This window comes from Nyctereutes procyonoides, unplaced genomic scaffold (assembly GCF_905146905.1).
Source record: "Nyctereutes procyonoides isolate TBG_1078 unplaced genomic scaffold, NYPRO_anot_genome, whole genome shotgun sequence".
NCBI classification, from domain to species: Eukaryota; Metazoa; Chordata; class Mammalia; order Carnivora; family Canidae; genus Nyctereutes; species Nyctereutes procyonoides.
This window is the reverse complement of record NW_026575051.1, coordinates 31992741-32008129: the sequence shown is the minus strand read 5'-3', so window position 1 is coordinate 32008129 and position 15389 is coordinate 31992741. Positions and strand designations below refer to the sequence as shown.

General features: G+C 33.3%; 1 protein-coding gene across 1 annotated transcript in view; it reads right to left on the bottom strand.

Annotated features, from left to right (window-relative positions):
* ADGRB3 (adhesion G protein-coupled receptor B3) overlaps nucleotides 1–15389 on the bottom strand; it is a 705508-nt gene that overhangs the window by 139908 nt on the left and 550211 nt on the right. Inside the window, exons 18-19 of the mRNA XM_055329612.1 lie at nucleotides 14024–14127; nucleotides 9853–9955 (exon numbers count right to left, since the gene is read on the bottom strand). Coding sequence (XP_055185587.1) covers nucleotides 9853–9955; nucleotides 14024–14127 — 207 coding nt within the window. The remainder of the gene's footprint in view (nucleotides 1–9852; nucleotides 9956–14023; nucleotides 14128–15389) is intronic.

Here is a 15389-nt window from a genome sequence, read left to right as displayed (position 1 = left end):
ATTTTAATTCACTCACTTTGAATTTCATACATCTTAAATTTTGGAGTTAAGACCTAGACTGAACTCAGTCACATGCCTATTTCTTTCTTCAAGGCTTAAAGTTTAAAATTAACTGACTAGCATCACAAAAGGAGTGAAAACCAAAGTTTAATCTTCAAACATGCTTATTTTTTTCTGGTAATAGGCATCGGTGTTTGTGCTTTAGTTCTAAAGTTTACCATAGTAATGCTTAAAATATACATAATAATAATAATCCAGCTTTTAGGATAGAGTGAGGACCAGAAGTGGAGAGGTTCAAAAACAAAACAAAACAAAACAAAACAAAAAAACAAAAAAAGAACTCTGTTCTGTGTATGGATGACTTTAGTGAAGATATAGCTCAGCCCTGCCATTTCTCTTTTCTGTGTCAGATGTTACTTTTCTGCCCAAGATTGTCAGATGACAGACTTTCTTTAATAGGAGCTTTAACAATTATGGCTGAACATTAAGAAGTCTTCTACAAAGACAGCCAGCTTTGTTGTCTCATGCAGTGGTCATTTGTTACCCACTTTTAGCTTCTTGAATTCATAAAATATCCTGCTTGGTTGAGGGTGATTTGATTCATGTTTAATTTTAATTTTTATATACTGTTAACTAATAGTTACCATATGTGAAGAAATTCTGTTTATTTCTTGCTTCCAAGGAAGGAATTCAAAGTGTTTTTTCACTCCTTTTTATCTCTGTGGAAGCCTTTTCAGAAATTGCTGAAGGTCTCCTGTTTTAGTTCTTCAGGTTACATGCACGGAGTAAACCTTGGGTAGACAACTTCAGAACTGAAGGTCATTCTGACATAAAAGCATCAGCCTAAAAATGGCCTAGCCTCATCTTACATTATAGTTTTCTCTAAGTCCAACCACATCCACTTCTGTCTAGGGTTGCTTTTGAGCTACAACAGCAAGACTGAGTCATTGTGATAGATGGTATGACCCACAAAACCTAAAATCTTCATTATGTGGTCCTTTACCTCAAAAGTTTGCCAACCCCTGAATTAGATTCTGAAGTATTTGTGAAAGGAGTTCTCTCTTATACTCTTCACCCATCTTACACTGAGACAAATTTTGCCTTGGTCAATGATCTTTAATAATAACCTTAATCCTCCTCTCTTCATCCCTTTTTCACCTTAGAGAGGTATAGCCCCAAAGTTTGTATAATGGGCCATGGAAAGCTCTATTATAATCTTACCTCAAGGGCTTTTGACTTTTGTGGGAATATGTGATTTAAAATAATTCACTTTATGCGGGCTTTTTTTTTTTTTTTAGCACTTTAGTACTTTACCGTGTATTCAGAATTCTCAAAACATAATCAGTTTTAATCATACAACATGGCTCCCTTGTTGACATTAGCCAAACTTCTAACCGGTTCATATTATGTACTGAGAAGAAGGAGAGTGAAAAGTCATTTCTCTATTGGCTTAATTCTAGGGAAGAAAAACAGATAATCTTCAACCTTTTTGCAAAGGCACAGGGCAAGAGTGGCTGCAGTGGATGTGGGATACCCTAGGAAGCACAAAAACTGCCCCTCTCCCCTACCAGAGAGTAGAAATGGAAGACCAAAAGCCCTATTAGAGGCTGTCCCATCCTGGAGAGAGAAAGGTTTTCTTTTTTTTCTTAAGATTTTGTTTATTTATTCATGAGAGACACACACAAAGAGAGAGACAGAGACAGAGACATTGGCAAAGGGAAAAGCAGGCTCCACTCAGGAAGCCCGATGTGGGACTCCATCCTGGGACTCTGGGATCACACCTTGAGGCAAAGGCAGACGCCCAACCGCTGAGCCACCCAGGCATCCAGAGAAGGGTATTTTTATAACTCATCTATCCAGAAGGAATGTCCTTTATTTCCCATGAAGTCAGTTTATGTACTAGAGATAGCTTTGAATGTGGGTGATGATTAGAAACTGCAGTTAATCTCCTGAATCCTACAGACCCACTGTTTGAAGCTGAGGAATGGCATAACCAGGCATTTACTTTTTATTTAAATTTAAGATATTTTTCACAGTAATATGAAAGATGAGATAACACAAACTAAAGCTAAATTAGCAGACCAGAGTTTAAAGAATGTTATGGTAGTCCAACTGAGAAATCATGAACGTCAGTGCTAAAGTTGGGGTAGTGAGGATGGAGACGAGGAATTGACCATATTAAGGAGTTTCTTTATATTGCCTGGAGAACCATTCTGCTGCTTGAGGATGAATGAACAAAGGTAATTAGAGTAGGCCTGGCATCTCTAAAGCAACTACCAGCATTGAAGCCTGAGACTTATGATCTACTTCTGCCCTGCTGAATGAATGAATGCTCACTCTGGGACTTTTGCCCAGCTTTGTAGTTTGACCTAAGAACACACACTGAGTGTGTAAACTGGCACTCAGGGTTATCTGGCTCCTGATATCTCAAACCATTTTAGTAACTCCTTATTGTCAAATAATTCCACTTTCATTTTCTTTGCTTGTTTCAAACCAATCCTTCATATTGATCTTTTGCTCTATTTTGAAATTGACTTTGATAATGTAATCTTTGACTTCTACCACACAAAACTAGAAATGTATAATCAGGGGCTAAGAAAGTTAAAGCTCACTCACTTTGTGATCAAAATAATCCTTCATTGCTGGGATCCTGGGAAAATCAGGAAACTAACCAACCATTCTGTTCTCTGGTTAGATAAAGGCTTTCAGAAATCTAGAAGAACCTTGGCAGAGTTAGTAAGATACCTCAAAATGGACTCAAATGAATCACACATAAGCTTATTACATTCAAATCCTTTTACAAACATCATAGCAAGTCAATAAATTAGATTTTAATAAATCTAAATAGGAAGCTTTAGCTTCAGCCATTAGGATCACACACACATTTGAGACATAATAAACATACATATGGGACATTATTGGTAGGAAATGAGTTCTATGAGAGGAATTATGAATAAGTACATTTCTTTTGAAGATTATGAACATTATTTTACATGATCTACCAAGTGAGAAGTTTCACATTTGTTAGGTTTCAGAGTCTTCTTAACTAAAACTCAGGAACCAGATCATCTTTAAATATGCCATCAATCATTTAGAGCTTAGAACAGGCACCAGGAAAATAGTCTTTATCAACATATTTCTTAGATCCTGTCTATGGTGGGAAATCCTAATCTTTATACAACTAACTACAACTACTAGCTTTGGAGGTATAGGCCCAAATGATGGACTCAAACAAATGTGTTTACTCATTCATCTGGTAAATATTATATACTTTATGTACTCAGACTATATTTTGGCAATAAATTTAAGAATACATGTAACCCAGCCCTACCCTAAGAAAAGTATAGTCTGGTTAGAAACAAATAGTATAATAAGAGATTGTAAGTATGCACTGGAAATTATGGAGTGCCAAAGATGGTGTACCTAAGAGTGGAAGGTAGAGAAAGGTTTCCTACACAAGAAAGGACCGAGCCGTGTAGGAGAATGAACATAAGCCAGATAAAGATGTTTGGGAAATAGAGTGGGGTGGAGGAGAGTAATAGCGCTTCAGGGCAGCAAGGGTAGCAAGGAAGAATAACCCATAAAATAATTTTGATAAAGTATAAGCAGCCTGATGTTGCTAGTGTGACAAAAGTCAGTAAAACAGAATGAGAATGGAGAGGTCAGCATAGGTCATGTTTAAGGTTTCTCAAGTTTTATAAGCTACAGAATCTTTCTCAATAAAATTTATTTCTGAGCCCCAATATATTACTGCAAGAAAATCAGTAAACAGAAACCTTTATAGACAAATAAAACATTTTTCACTACTTGTGTCTGAGCAGTTTGAAAATCACTTCAATAAGGAGGTGAGAAAGCAGCAACAAATGCATAGGGAAGTGAAATGGTCAGATTTGAATTTTCACTCCACGACTTGGGCCACAAGGTAGAGAGTATGTTTAATGATGCTGGAAGTGGTAGACCACTGAAGATAATTAGTACCTGACAGAGGAAAAAGCTGGCTTTGAGAAGCATGTGATGGTGTAACTGGCACAGGGGGGATGACTTATTGTATCTAATACCTGAGGTAGCAGACATTAAGGCTAGCTCTCACAATCTCAGCTTATGTAACTGGATTGGAGCCCACAGGAAACATGTTCAGTTTATACATAATGTGTTGGAATGTGAGGCAGGGATACAAATGGTGAATTTAGCAGTGAGCAGAAAATTGGACAAGAGGAAATCTGAAGCTCAGAGGAGAAGTAGAAATCAGATACACACCTGGGAATCATCATTATCATCATCACCATAATCACAGATACTGTTTAAGGAGTGCTTTAAAGTGCTGATAGGTACCATCTCATGTTACCTTGACGACACCACTATAAGGTAAGCGTTAACAAGAAGTTAAGGTCCAGAGAGACTGAGTATCATACTCAAGATCATATAATTAGGAAGTGGCAAGCTTAGGGTAGGGACTTAGGTCTATCTAGCTTAAAATGCCTGTTCAACCATCACCACCCAAGAGATGGTTATGTCCAAGGAAGTATGCAGAGCACTGAATCTCAAGAGGAGGGGCAGAACATTTCAGAGAGTACCAGGAGGGGAAGAATGGGTAGCTGAAAAGACATTTTCAATATTTTTTCTCAGATATTGAACACATACACATTCAAAGGCCAGACATGTAGGTAAATGGGTGAAGAATTTGGGCCTCCAGCAAAAAAAAGTCATGGAAGAAATAGGTACATTACAGGGTGCTTCACTTAATTAAATGTATTCAAATTTAAGATTTTACTTCTAAAAAAAACTCATAATCCTGACAACACAAAAACATCCTCCATTAGAATGACCGCTGCCTTTTAGTTTGGCCTATCTTTACTAATTATCTCTACACAAACTAAAGAACAAAAACAGTATTTTATAAAAGGGAAATAAGCATGAGATAAAGGAAAAAAAAACACTTTGTAGAGTGCTGACTCTTAAAAAGTGTCCTAACACAGAGAATTTTTATATTTTTAGTAAGAATGAATTAAAAGACATAGCTCATTATGTAGTTCAGTGGTCCGTACACCAAGAAACATGGGTTAAATTCCTCCTAAACAGTGCTAAGGAAATGTTTACCCATCTGAAATAATTTGAGAAGCTTCCTTTGATATGTTAATGAGAAGTTGTGTTGGGTTTCATAAGACCGAAGATAGTGTCTAACTGCCTTCTCACAGTTGACTATTATTTTTTAAATACTTAACTTTTAGGATGCCTTTTTAGGATGCTTATAATTTATTTCATAACACTTTGGTATTCTCAGTATAATACTATATATGTGCCAGTTAGTGTAACCTTTAAATCTAGGAGCTGTCCAGGAATGCACACACCAGGGTAGTCAGCCGGCACTATATTCAAAATGGCCATCCTCCAGAGGTGGCAACTCCAAGTCCTTTTGATCTAGGTAGATTTGTCCACACTCAACACTTACTTATCAAAATGACTATAAAAGGTTGGTCTTTATTGATGAACTCGTGTCTGGTTAATCACTATTGTGGGTGTATTAATGGGCTCCCTTTGATTAAAATAAAGGCTTAGGGATATGTGGACTAGCTAATATAATTAAACACTTCTTACTCTTGATGTAACTCTATGAAAGATTTCATTGAAGCCTATATCCAGCATGTCTTAGAGATGGGACCCACAGTTTTATCTCATTATTCTGTCTCCAGACATTCGAGTAGGAGGATTTCTGATTGCATCATGCTCACTAAAGGGCCCAGAAGACTGCTTCAAAAGTCTTGCTATGTCTACCTCAAGTGAATATTGCACACAAAGTGTGGTCAAAGTATCTAAAATGTCAAAGACTTAGGATTTTCACTGAGTTTATAAAACAGGTTTCTTCCTGATATGCTAATAAGTATTTATCTAAAAAAATATATAGCTGTGTGATAGAATCTGGACTTGATGTTCTTTCATTATAATCTGATAGCTTCTTTGTGGGAAAGAAGCTATCTCAGCATTTCAAACTTCTTGGGTGGCTACTATTGTCTAACAAAGAGAGAGAGAGAGAGAGAGAGAGAGAGAGAGAGAGAGAGAGAGAGATTTGCCAAATTTGGCTTCCATCAGTTAAAAAGCATGTTATGAAGTTTTTAATATGATAAATCATTTCAAAGTCTTTTGGAAAGAAGCATCTATATATTTTGTGATTTAGAAAAGCATACTCTCAATATGTTTCCAAAATAATCTTTGTTTTCTGCAAAACAGTAGGACCAAAAATAGTTTATATGGTTCAAAAAAATTGCATAGTTCTTCACAAAGTCTTCACAAACACATTTCAGTGATATATGAACATTTCAACCAGGGTTGAAGTTACACAGATATCCAAGGGCAATGACCCTTTATGAGAGAGTTTGAAATATAATGAAGCAATTTATCATTAAACTTTTAAATGTATTTTGAGAGATTTAAGAAACCACATTTGATTCCTTATTTTGCTATTAGTGATTGACTCAATAGCTTAAAGATTTGAATACCTCATACATTAAACAATAAATTATTTCAGCTTGTTTCTATCCTAATTCAAAAGAAATACTCAGTAATGAGATAATTGAGTCAATTAGATTCCAACAAGCAGTTCAGAGAAAGACCCCAATATGACACTTCAAAACTACTCTGGATATCAGCACCAAATACCAGTTTTCACACAAACTAGCCAGGACAACTCTCAGAGGTAGTACCAAATAACTTGTTCATCAAGAAGTACTCTCATGTGTTTCTATTTTACCAAATGTGGAATACTAAAGCATCAATCAAAAGTTACTAAGGAAGTCAAAAATAGAATTCTGATCAATTATAAAATGTCCACAGCAGCAATGGGGTCCTACACACTGTAGCCAGTGATCAATATTTTGTCTTTTTAAAATACTTTCCTGGAGTCTATACTGATCATTTGTTTATACAGATGATACATTTTGTATTTTCTCTTTCTTTTAAATCATTAATCCCAAATGTAGTCAGACAGGTATAGCTTTCATATACTGCTATTTCACATATAAAATGAAGTAGGATGAATTTAGTGATAAAATATATGATTCTTTTCCCCATAAATTTGATATAGTTAAACATGACTAAAAATAAAATCCCAGCGTTCACATTTTTCCCTTCTAGTCACAATGCTAGTGAATTATCCTAGGCTTGCAGAATCATCTATTCAGAGCCAGTAAAGCAAAATTAACATAGCATAAGAGAAAATCAATAATTTCTCAGTTTCTCATCATTGCTACCCCCTCCCAAAAGCTCTTCCCCATAAGCATCAATAACTGTAGCAGCAAAAATTATCATAGGCTATCTGGAACAGAACTACTATGGTCCCCAAACCATATGGAATCTATTGTGTAGTTAATTACCTGGGGAGACTATTTTTTTTTTCTAAGCCCATACCAGCTATTTCTTTTAATCAGAAAAGTAAAACTGGACTTGTCTTGTCTTTGACATTAAAATATTTGCAAATATCAAAAAGACATCTCCATGAAAACAACAACAACATTGAAAGGCTAGGAAAGGCAAAATGGCCAAGAAGAATGTAATTTCTTGAGACCAGTTTCTGAATACTATTACCAATTAGACCTATATAATATGGTAGTCACTGGCTGCATGTAGTCAGTGAGCACTTGAAATGTAGCTAGTCTAAATCTTGAGATGTATTATAAGTATAAAATACTGAAGACTTATAGAAATACAAAATATTTGTATTTACAGAAATATAAAATTCTGAAGACTAAATAAAAATATTATGAAATATTGCAATAACACTTAAAAATATTAATTATATGTTGAAATGGTCATCTCTTGGGTATACCGAGTTATATATACTATTAAAATTAATTTCATCTGTTTCTTTTAATTTTTAATGTCACTGATAAAATATTATAATTGCATATGTAACTTGCCTTTGTGGTTTACATTATATTTCTATTGGACAGGAATGATTTAGACAATAATCACTTTAATATGTAATAAACCTTGAGAAAAATTCTACCATTTGATCATCTGGCTTAGAATTTGTAAAAACTTTGCCATATACTATGAAACAATCTTAAAAGCATATTTCCTACTGAAGATCAGGTAGTTTTCCATATTGTAATGAGTGTTTGGAGGGTAAACAATGACAAAAAAAGGGGCTTTTGGTGGGAAAAAAAACAAAAAACAAACAACAAAACAAAAACTAACTATGGGCTTGAGCTAACTCTAGTTTGCTTTTTTTATGATTTCCAGACCCAATAAATAATCCTACCTCATGAGGAAAAGCTCTTCTTTTCTGCATGGAGTTCCAAGAACAAATAGTTCAAGAATTGTGAATAGGTGTTAACAAGCAAATGGGCCTTTCTAAGAGATGTGAAGCCCTGCCCAGGTAAACAGCCAAAAAAGTAAGGGTGAGTGAGATAAGTAATTTAGTAATTCCTAAGGGTTTACAGTCTCATCTTCTCTCCCTCTCTACTTCCTTCCCCTCACTTCCCCTCTCCTTCCTAGCTTGAGCCAGTGTTGACTCCCACTTTCTCTGGTGTTGGTTATTTTGTCCACTTCTTCCTCCTCTTCTAATTCCTGCTGGCATCTTGCTCAACCTTTCATCTTTCTCCTTTCTTCCTTTTCCCATTTAAATTTTTTTTAAAAAAATTATGATACATAGTCATAAAAAGGAAAAAAACAAAACAAAACATTCAAATACATGAAAGTTCTTTTTACTTCCACAGGGCCCTTTACAGGGTAGGGTTTTTAATTGTTTTTGTTTGGTCCTTCAGGGTTAGTTAACTCTCACTGGGGCTCTCCCTCTGGCCTAGACCAATATGGTTCAAGAAGAAATCTTCATTTAGAATCACCTAAGCAGATTCCTAGGCCCTAACTACCCAGATCCAAAATCAGATTCTTTGGGCTGTAATCAGCAGTCTTAGGAGCACAGGTTAGCAAAATAGACTATCCATAATTCTTGACATTGATATGTTCTACATATATCTAATTTATCAAAAGAACCTACTGAAAAGTACATTCAATTTTTTGTTTGTTTGTTTGTTTTTAATGACAGCTTCTGGGAAAGAAAGGAAGTTCAACTATTAGCTTTAGTAGTTGACAATAAAAAAGTTGAGAAAACAGGCCCAGATTAATCAGCAAATGTTATCAAGGCAATGTTTACCAGAATTCCTTTGAGACTGCATTAAATTAATTTAAGATTGCTAGTATGGGTTTCTTATATTCAGAGTAGTTTAATAAAGAAAGCTGATAGTCATTTCTGAAAAAGACAACGTCCTTCAACTCAATTCAATTTGTATGAATGGGACCTATACTTCTACATACTGCTCAAAGTGACTATGCAATTCAAGAATCTCAGTACTGGTTGAATATCAAAATGGTTTTTGAAGTAAAACTTTTTGAAAAGCATTAAATCTAGTGTTGCTTTTACCTAGCACTCTCTTCAATTGTTGCCAATAGACAATTTTGGGGTAGATTTTCACGATCTATGTTATACTCTTAAGCAATTTATAGTTGACTTTTAGGAATCAGTGTGTTAGTAAAGTAGACCAAAACCCAGGCAATTCTATTTACAATTAGGATAATGAATCAAAATTTGTGCTTTTGATGTTCCAAAACTTTGAACTCACAGAGCTTTGATAAAATGTTTAATAAACATATCTTTACTATTACAAACAGCCTCTCAATCCCCAGGAAATTAAGCCAAGGGAATGTATTTCTGGTCTAGATTAGGCAATACTTTTATTTAAAAACTAATGAAATAATTTTATTTAAAAGAATAATTGTCAGAAGTTCATTTTATGTGATTATCAATAATAAATTTATGTCAAAACATAAACACACAAATAGAATAACTACCAGTCATACCTTATTATGTGTCTGAGTCTGTCCAACCAGTATGAGGATGTTGGATGAGATGATAGACAGGCAGAAGTTAATTAGAATTATAGATCTTTCAGAGCGTATGTACCTAGCCAGAGAGAGAGAGAGAGAGAGAGTGTCCAACTTTAAAATTCAACAGAAAGATGAAGAATTCCATATTATGCAAATTGGTAAAATTCATCCAGAAAAGGAATCACTAAAATATATCCTTTATAGAAGAAAATATATGATTTTTTTAATAAAGATTATTCTTAGATACTCAATTTTATAGTGACATGGCATGTTCTAGAGTCCTTTAGGATAATTTTATTTTCTTTCAACATTAGTATGAACAACATGGCATTTCTGAAAGAGTCAAGGTTGTACATCTGCTATCAATATAATACTTTTTACTAAAAATATAAAGTTTCTTGGAAATACAATTACTATAATTACCATTATATATATGTTTATTATCATATAAAATCAATAGAAACCAAAAGGAAAAATCCCACACAGATTCTCATGTATCTCTGTATACTAGAAAGCAACCATTACTTCCACGAAACCATGAACACTCATCCACCATTTCAAACACTCAAATATTTTTAAATAATTTATTACTTTTTATATTATTATTTCCCTAACAAACTGCTCCAAAAAAAAGGAAAGAAAAAAAATGAATCTCATTTCCAAAAATTAGTCCAACCCACAAATGATAATTCATTAGGCTGGAAAATTACTTGGTGTCTGCCATATTTTATCCTTATGAAGAAGTGTTTGTATACAGTCTGCTATATAATTTTTAAGTGCATCAAGAATGTAAGCTATTGAGACAACTGCTCAGAATCCAATGTTCTACCAGTTGTTTACCCTGAAAGGGTAACAGTTATTTTGTTTTACTGTACCCTGTGGTAAATCACTGACTGACAGTAACAAAAAGACATACTTGTACTTGCTGTGTATTTGAGACTGTTCAATTTGTATTAGTACATGGAATCACTTTCCACAGCAGGCGTGTGTTTACTGTGCAGTGTTAGGTGGGGTGCCAGAGATCTGGAGGCATTCTTTGGAAAATAAAATCTATCAAAGTTCTTTCTCTATATCTGCCTTTGAAGAATATTTAGAGAGAAGTCCCACATTCCATCACATATTTGAGAAGACAAAGCAAAACAAAAATAGGAGTAAGAATAAAATACAAAAAGCTATTTCTTATTATAAAAAAATTTCCTTTCTTCACAAAACAGATCCAAATAGGAATAACCTAGGTCAATTCTCAATACAAAATGCCCTCAAGAGTTGCTTAACCTTGTCCCTGCACCATCAGTATCTAAAAATATAATAAACCACACACTGGGAAGCTAAAGACATCATCAAATATTAAGTTGTTTCTTCTTTTGTGAGTGGGAGATGTAACAAAAAGTTGAAGGGCTGCACAAAATTGACCCTTTATATGATATTAGTGGTTTCATGACAGCACAAGCACACATATAACATTATTAAAAGGGTTTCAGTGACATCATTTGCTCTGTAAATAGGAAAATCTTGGTGATAAAAGACCCAGACTAACCACCCTGAAGAATCTTTAGATATTTCTATTGTTCATTTATATTGAGTGAGATTATTGCCTTAAAATTTTCTATTAAATGTCTCAACTTCCAAAACTTTTTATAAACATATTTGAAGTTTTAAACAAAATTTGTAAATGCATCATTTCAGTACATAGATTAAAAAGATATGTTCAGTTGCTCTTTTATGTAATAATATAATGCTACAGACATATTTGTAGATGAAGAGGACATAACTTAGTGTATTAACTTTTTGATGAACATTTCTAATGAACTATAAGAGACATTAACAATTTTCAAAATACTACATTATATATAAAATAATTCTGATGTTCATACATTTTATAAATCAGAAAATTTTAAAATTTAAACTTTTTTTTTCATTTTTTAAAATTCAGTCAGCCAACATATATTACAATTCTCATATGGTTTCACTCATTTGTGGAAAATTTAAACTTTTTAATTAGAAAAAAGTCAGTAGGATCCTGAGTATTACCATAGAGTAATACCATACACTAATGTTACAAGATAAATTTTATGTTTATAAGATTTATTAAATTCATCATGCTACAAGATTCACTTAATAATTTAGGAATCTTCCTCTATAAAATTATTAATATTACTTCAATTCTTCTATTTATAGGGAATGAGTTAATTAGACACTAAATACTAGGAATCAGAATTTATGCTGTTTCTTGGTACTCTCTTCTACACCTCTCAGTTTTACATACTAACAGAGCCTTTCAGATGTTTGGATAATTCTTAGAAGATTAGTAAGTGATTTCCCTGGATTTTCTGGATTAAAGAAAAGTTTATTATGAACTAATTAATTTTGTGCTTCCTTATATATCATTTATACTGGCAGTGTTTGTGCTACTGTTAGCTATAGGTATTTAGGGATGAAAAAAAGGTAAAATTGGTACCTGAATCCTAAGTATTAAGAAATGGAACTTAGCTGTAATTACTTCAGTGAGTATGAATTATGACTATTGCAATTACTTAATATCCTGGCCATTAAACACTGCCTTATTTCCCAAAAAGTGCAGTTTAGCCAGTTGTGGGAGACAAAGTTGTCTTCTTCCTAGCCTTTGTCCATTTTACTCTTCCAATACCAGGGCAATGTCTACTTGACTGACCCCTTAAGCCTGGATTCCATTATTTATAATGCCATGCATAGACCAAACATTTCTTTCATTTCATGTGATTGGTCATATTTTTTCAGATTTTCAAAGAACCTTTATTATGTTCCTGTGTCAGTGGAACAAGAATGTGTACATATTTTTGTTTGAAGCATGAAAATTTTAATATCCTTGACAATTTAATATCTGGGTAATTAATTCTTATCCTCAAAGAGTGAACAATATAATAGACAGCATTTTTTTGGAAAGGATGTTAAATCAAATGACCTTTCCTTATTAAATTATAATTACTTCTTCAACTGAGTTGTTTTTTAACTTAAGTAACAGTAAAACACAAGGACTAGCTAGCTACTTTTACAATTTTATATTGCAAATATTCAGGAAATAATATATAATTGTCTATTTACTAATATAACCATTTTGAAACATTTTAAATAATCAAGATGGCTATAAAAATGTTTCACACTTAATAGTATTTATTATTTTAAAATATTTTATTTATTTATTCATGAGAGACACAGAGAGAGAGAGAAAGAGGCACAGACACAGGCAGAGGGCTCCATGCAGGGAGCCCAACATGGGACTCCTAGGACTTGATCCCGGGTCTTCAGGATCACGCCCTGGGCCAAAGGCAGTGCTAAACCGCTGAGCCACCCAGGCTGCCCACACACTTAATATTTTTAAATCCAACAGGAAGTTTGGCCATTTGGTTATGTACTGTTTATCAATATGTGAGTAGATATAATAAAATGTCTAAAATATACAGGTCTAACTTTTATTCATAGAAGGAATCTTAGAGAAATACTAAATTTTCATATACCACTCAAGCAGATGCAATTTCAAACATTGTAGAACAAAGTTTTCAATCATATCCCCTTGCTTATGTATTTTTTACTTCTTTAACCAATTTGTCCAAATCTGGCATTTTTGGAAATATTCAACCAAGAGGTCTTTCCAATAGCATTGTGGTATTATGTTAATGCATTAATAATATGAAGATTTACTCATTGTCTGGAATATACTGAAAGCGTGTGTTTAAATTCTTAAATTTAAAGCTTAAAACTTAAGAGTTTGGAGACCATATGTCTATAACAGAGAAATTACTTTGTACCAATTAAACTCTCAAACTCAATAGAAATTGGGATAAATAAAACAGACTGAACTTGGGGAGATAAGAATACCATGTTTGAGAGTAAGCAACTTGTTGAAAGCTACCATCATTTGAATTGGGAAGAAAAGTGTGTGTGTTTTGTTTATTTTCTCATCATACAAGAAAATTAGGTAATTTTATTATTATTACTATTATATTATTGAGTTCATTTATTCTAGTTCAATCACAGCAATTATAACTTTGTTCTAAGAATACTTCTTTTAGTAAATTAAAAAGAAAGGAGATACAATGATTATCATATTGCCAGATTTAATCTGAATAAGAGTATCCCATTTGAAGTGCATTATTTGATTACATACCTCCATAATGCTGCATAGACAACTGCGAGGGTGATCAAGGCCAAGCAAGAAAGGCCACTGCCTACTATTAGGGTAACTGAAGGTGTACCAGAGGATTCCATGATCTGTAAATTAAACAAAAGAAACACAAAAAGGAGAGATGATTTTTTATAAATGAAAATAACTTCTAAACTCAGCAAAACTAACCTAATACTCAAAACAGCCAATATAGTTGTTATAGTTACCAGATTATTACCCAGTAACCACTTTGTTCATATATTCTCAACCTCTAAAATGACTAATTCTGGCTCCCCCCCTCTCTCCCACTGTGAAGTAATAAAGGCCTTAGAGTTTTAAATGCTTGATTATGGCATATTACCCACTATGGCTTTCTACAATAAATAACTGAACCTAAAACTTGGTGAATATTCACATCTTAAATTTTCTTTATCTGAAATTTGAAGCAGCATTCATTTTTTTTCAACAAATATAGTCCAGTTATGTCACAGTATGCTTTTTGGTAAAATTTACTTCGATCTTCCCATTTATAACTCATTGTTACCCCAACCTGGTACCTAGATACTGAAAAATTTTCAAACTTTTTGACTTTTGACAACTTTTTCTAAGTCAAGCATTCTCTTATTTAATTTTACTTGCTTGGCCTGTAAGGCTATAGAAGAAAATAAAATTTCAAATGCAAGAACTTACAACATATTTTGTGGGGTTTTTTTTCTATTAACAAAATATGAAGAGATAATTTTCACAATACCAGTATCAGTCCCTAAATACATGACCTTGACAAATAAGCCTTATATATTTTAAGACAAATATAAAGATTGTAAGCAGTCACTGATTTGAGAGGTTTCTTTCTTTAGACACTAACATGATACTAACTAATGAGATCTGTTGTTTTTCTTATTTTTAATATTGGAAGTTTGAAGAAATACACTTTAACATCAAGTGTATTCCAATCCTTAGGTAAGCACATTAAATTATATTATGTATTTTTGTCAACAAAATAAGTAAGAAGAGTGAGGCATATTTAGGCCAAATTTAGACAGAAAGTCACATTCATCTTAATAATTATTCTTCAGCATTTCATTTTTTTTGGAAATAATTTTTCAAAATAGAGTTGATGAGGATATTATTTTTCTTTTAGACAGTTTATGCAGCTGTTTATATCAGAAACTAGTTTTTTTTTTTTTACAAGCTTAGACACTTTTAAGGAATGATTTTACAGTTTCAGGCAGTCCGTGCTTTCATGAAAACTTCATTTGTTTGTTTTTTTTTTAATAAATATCCAAGGACACCCCCAGAAAACCTGTACTGAAAATATCCAATGCAGATATGCAATATGTTTGGCTTATAGTGTCTGGGGTCTTCATTC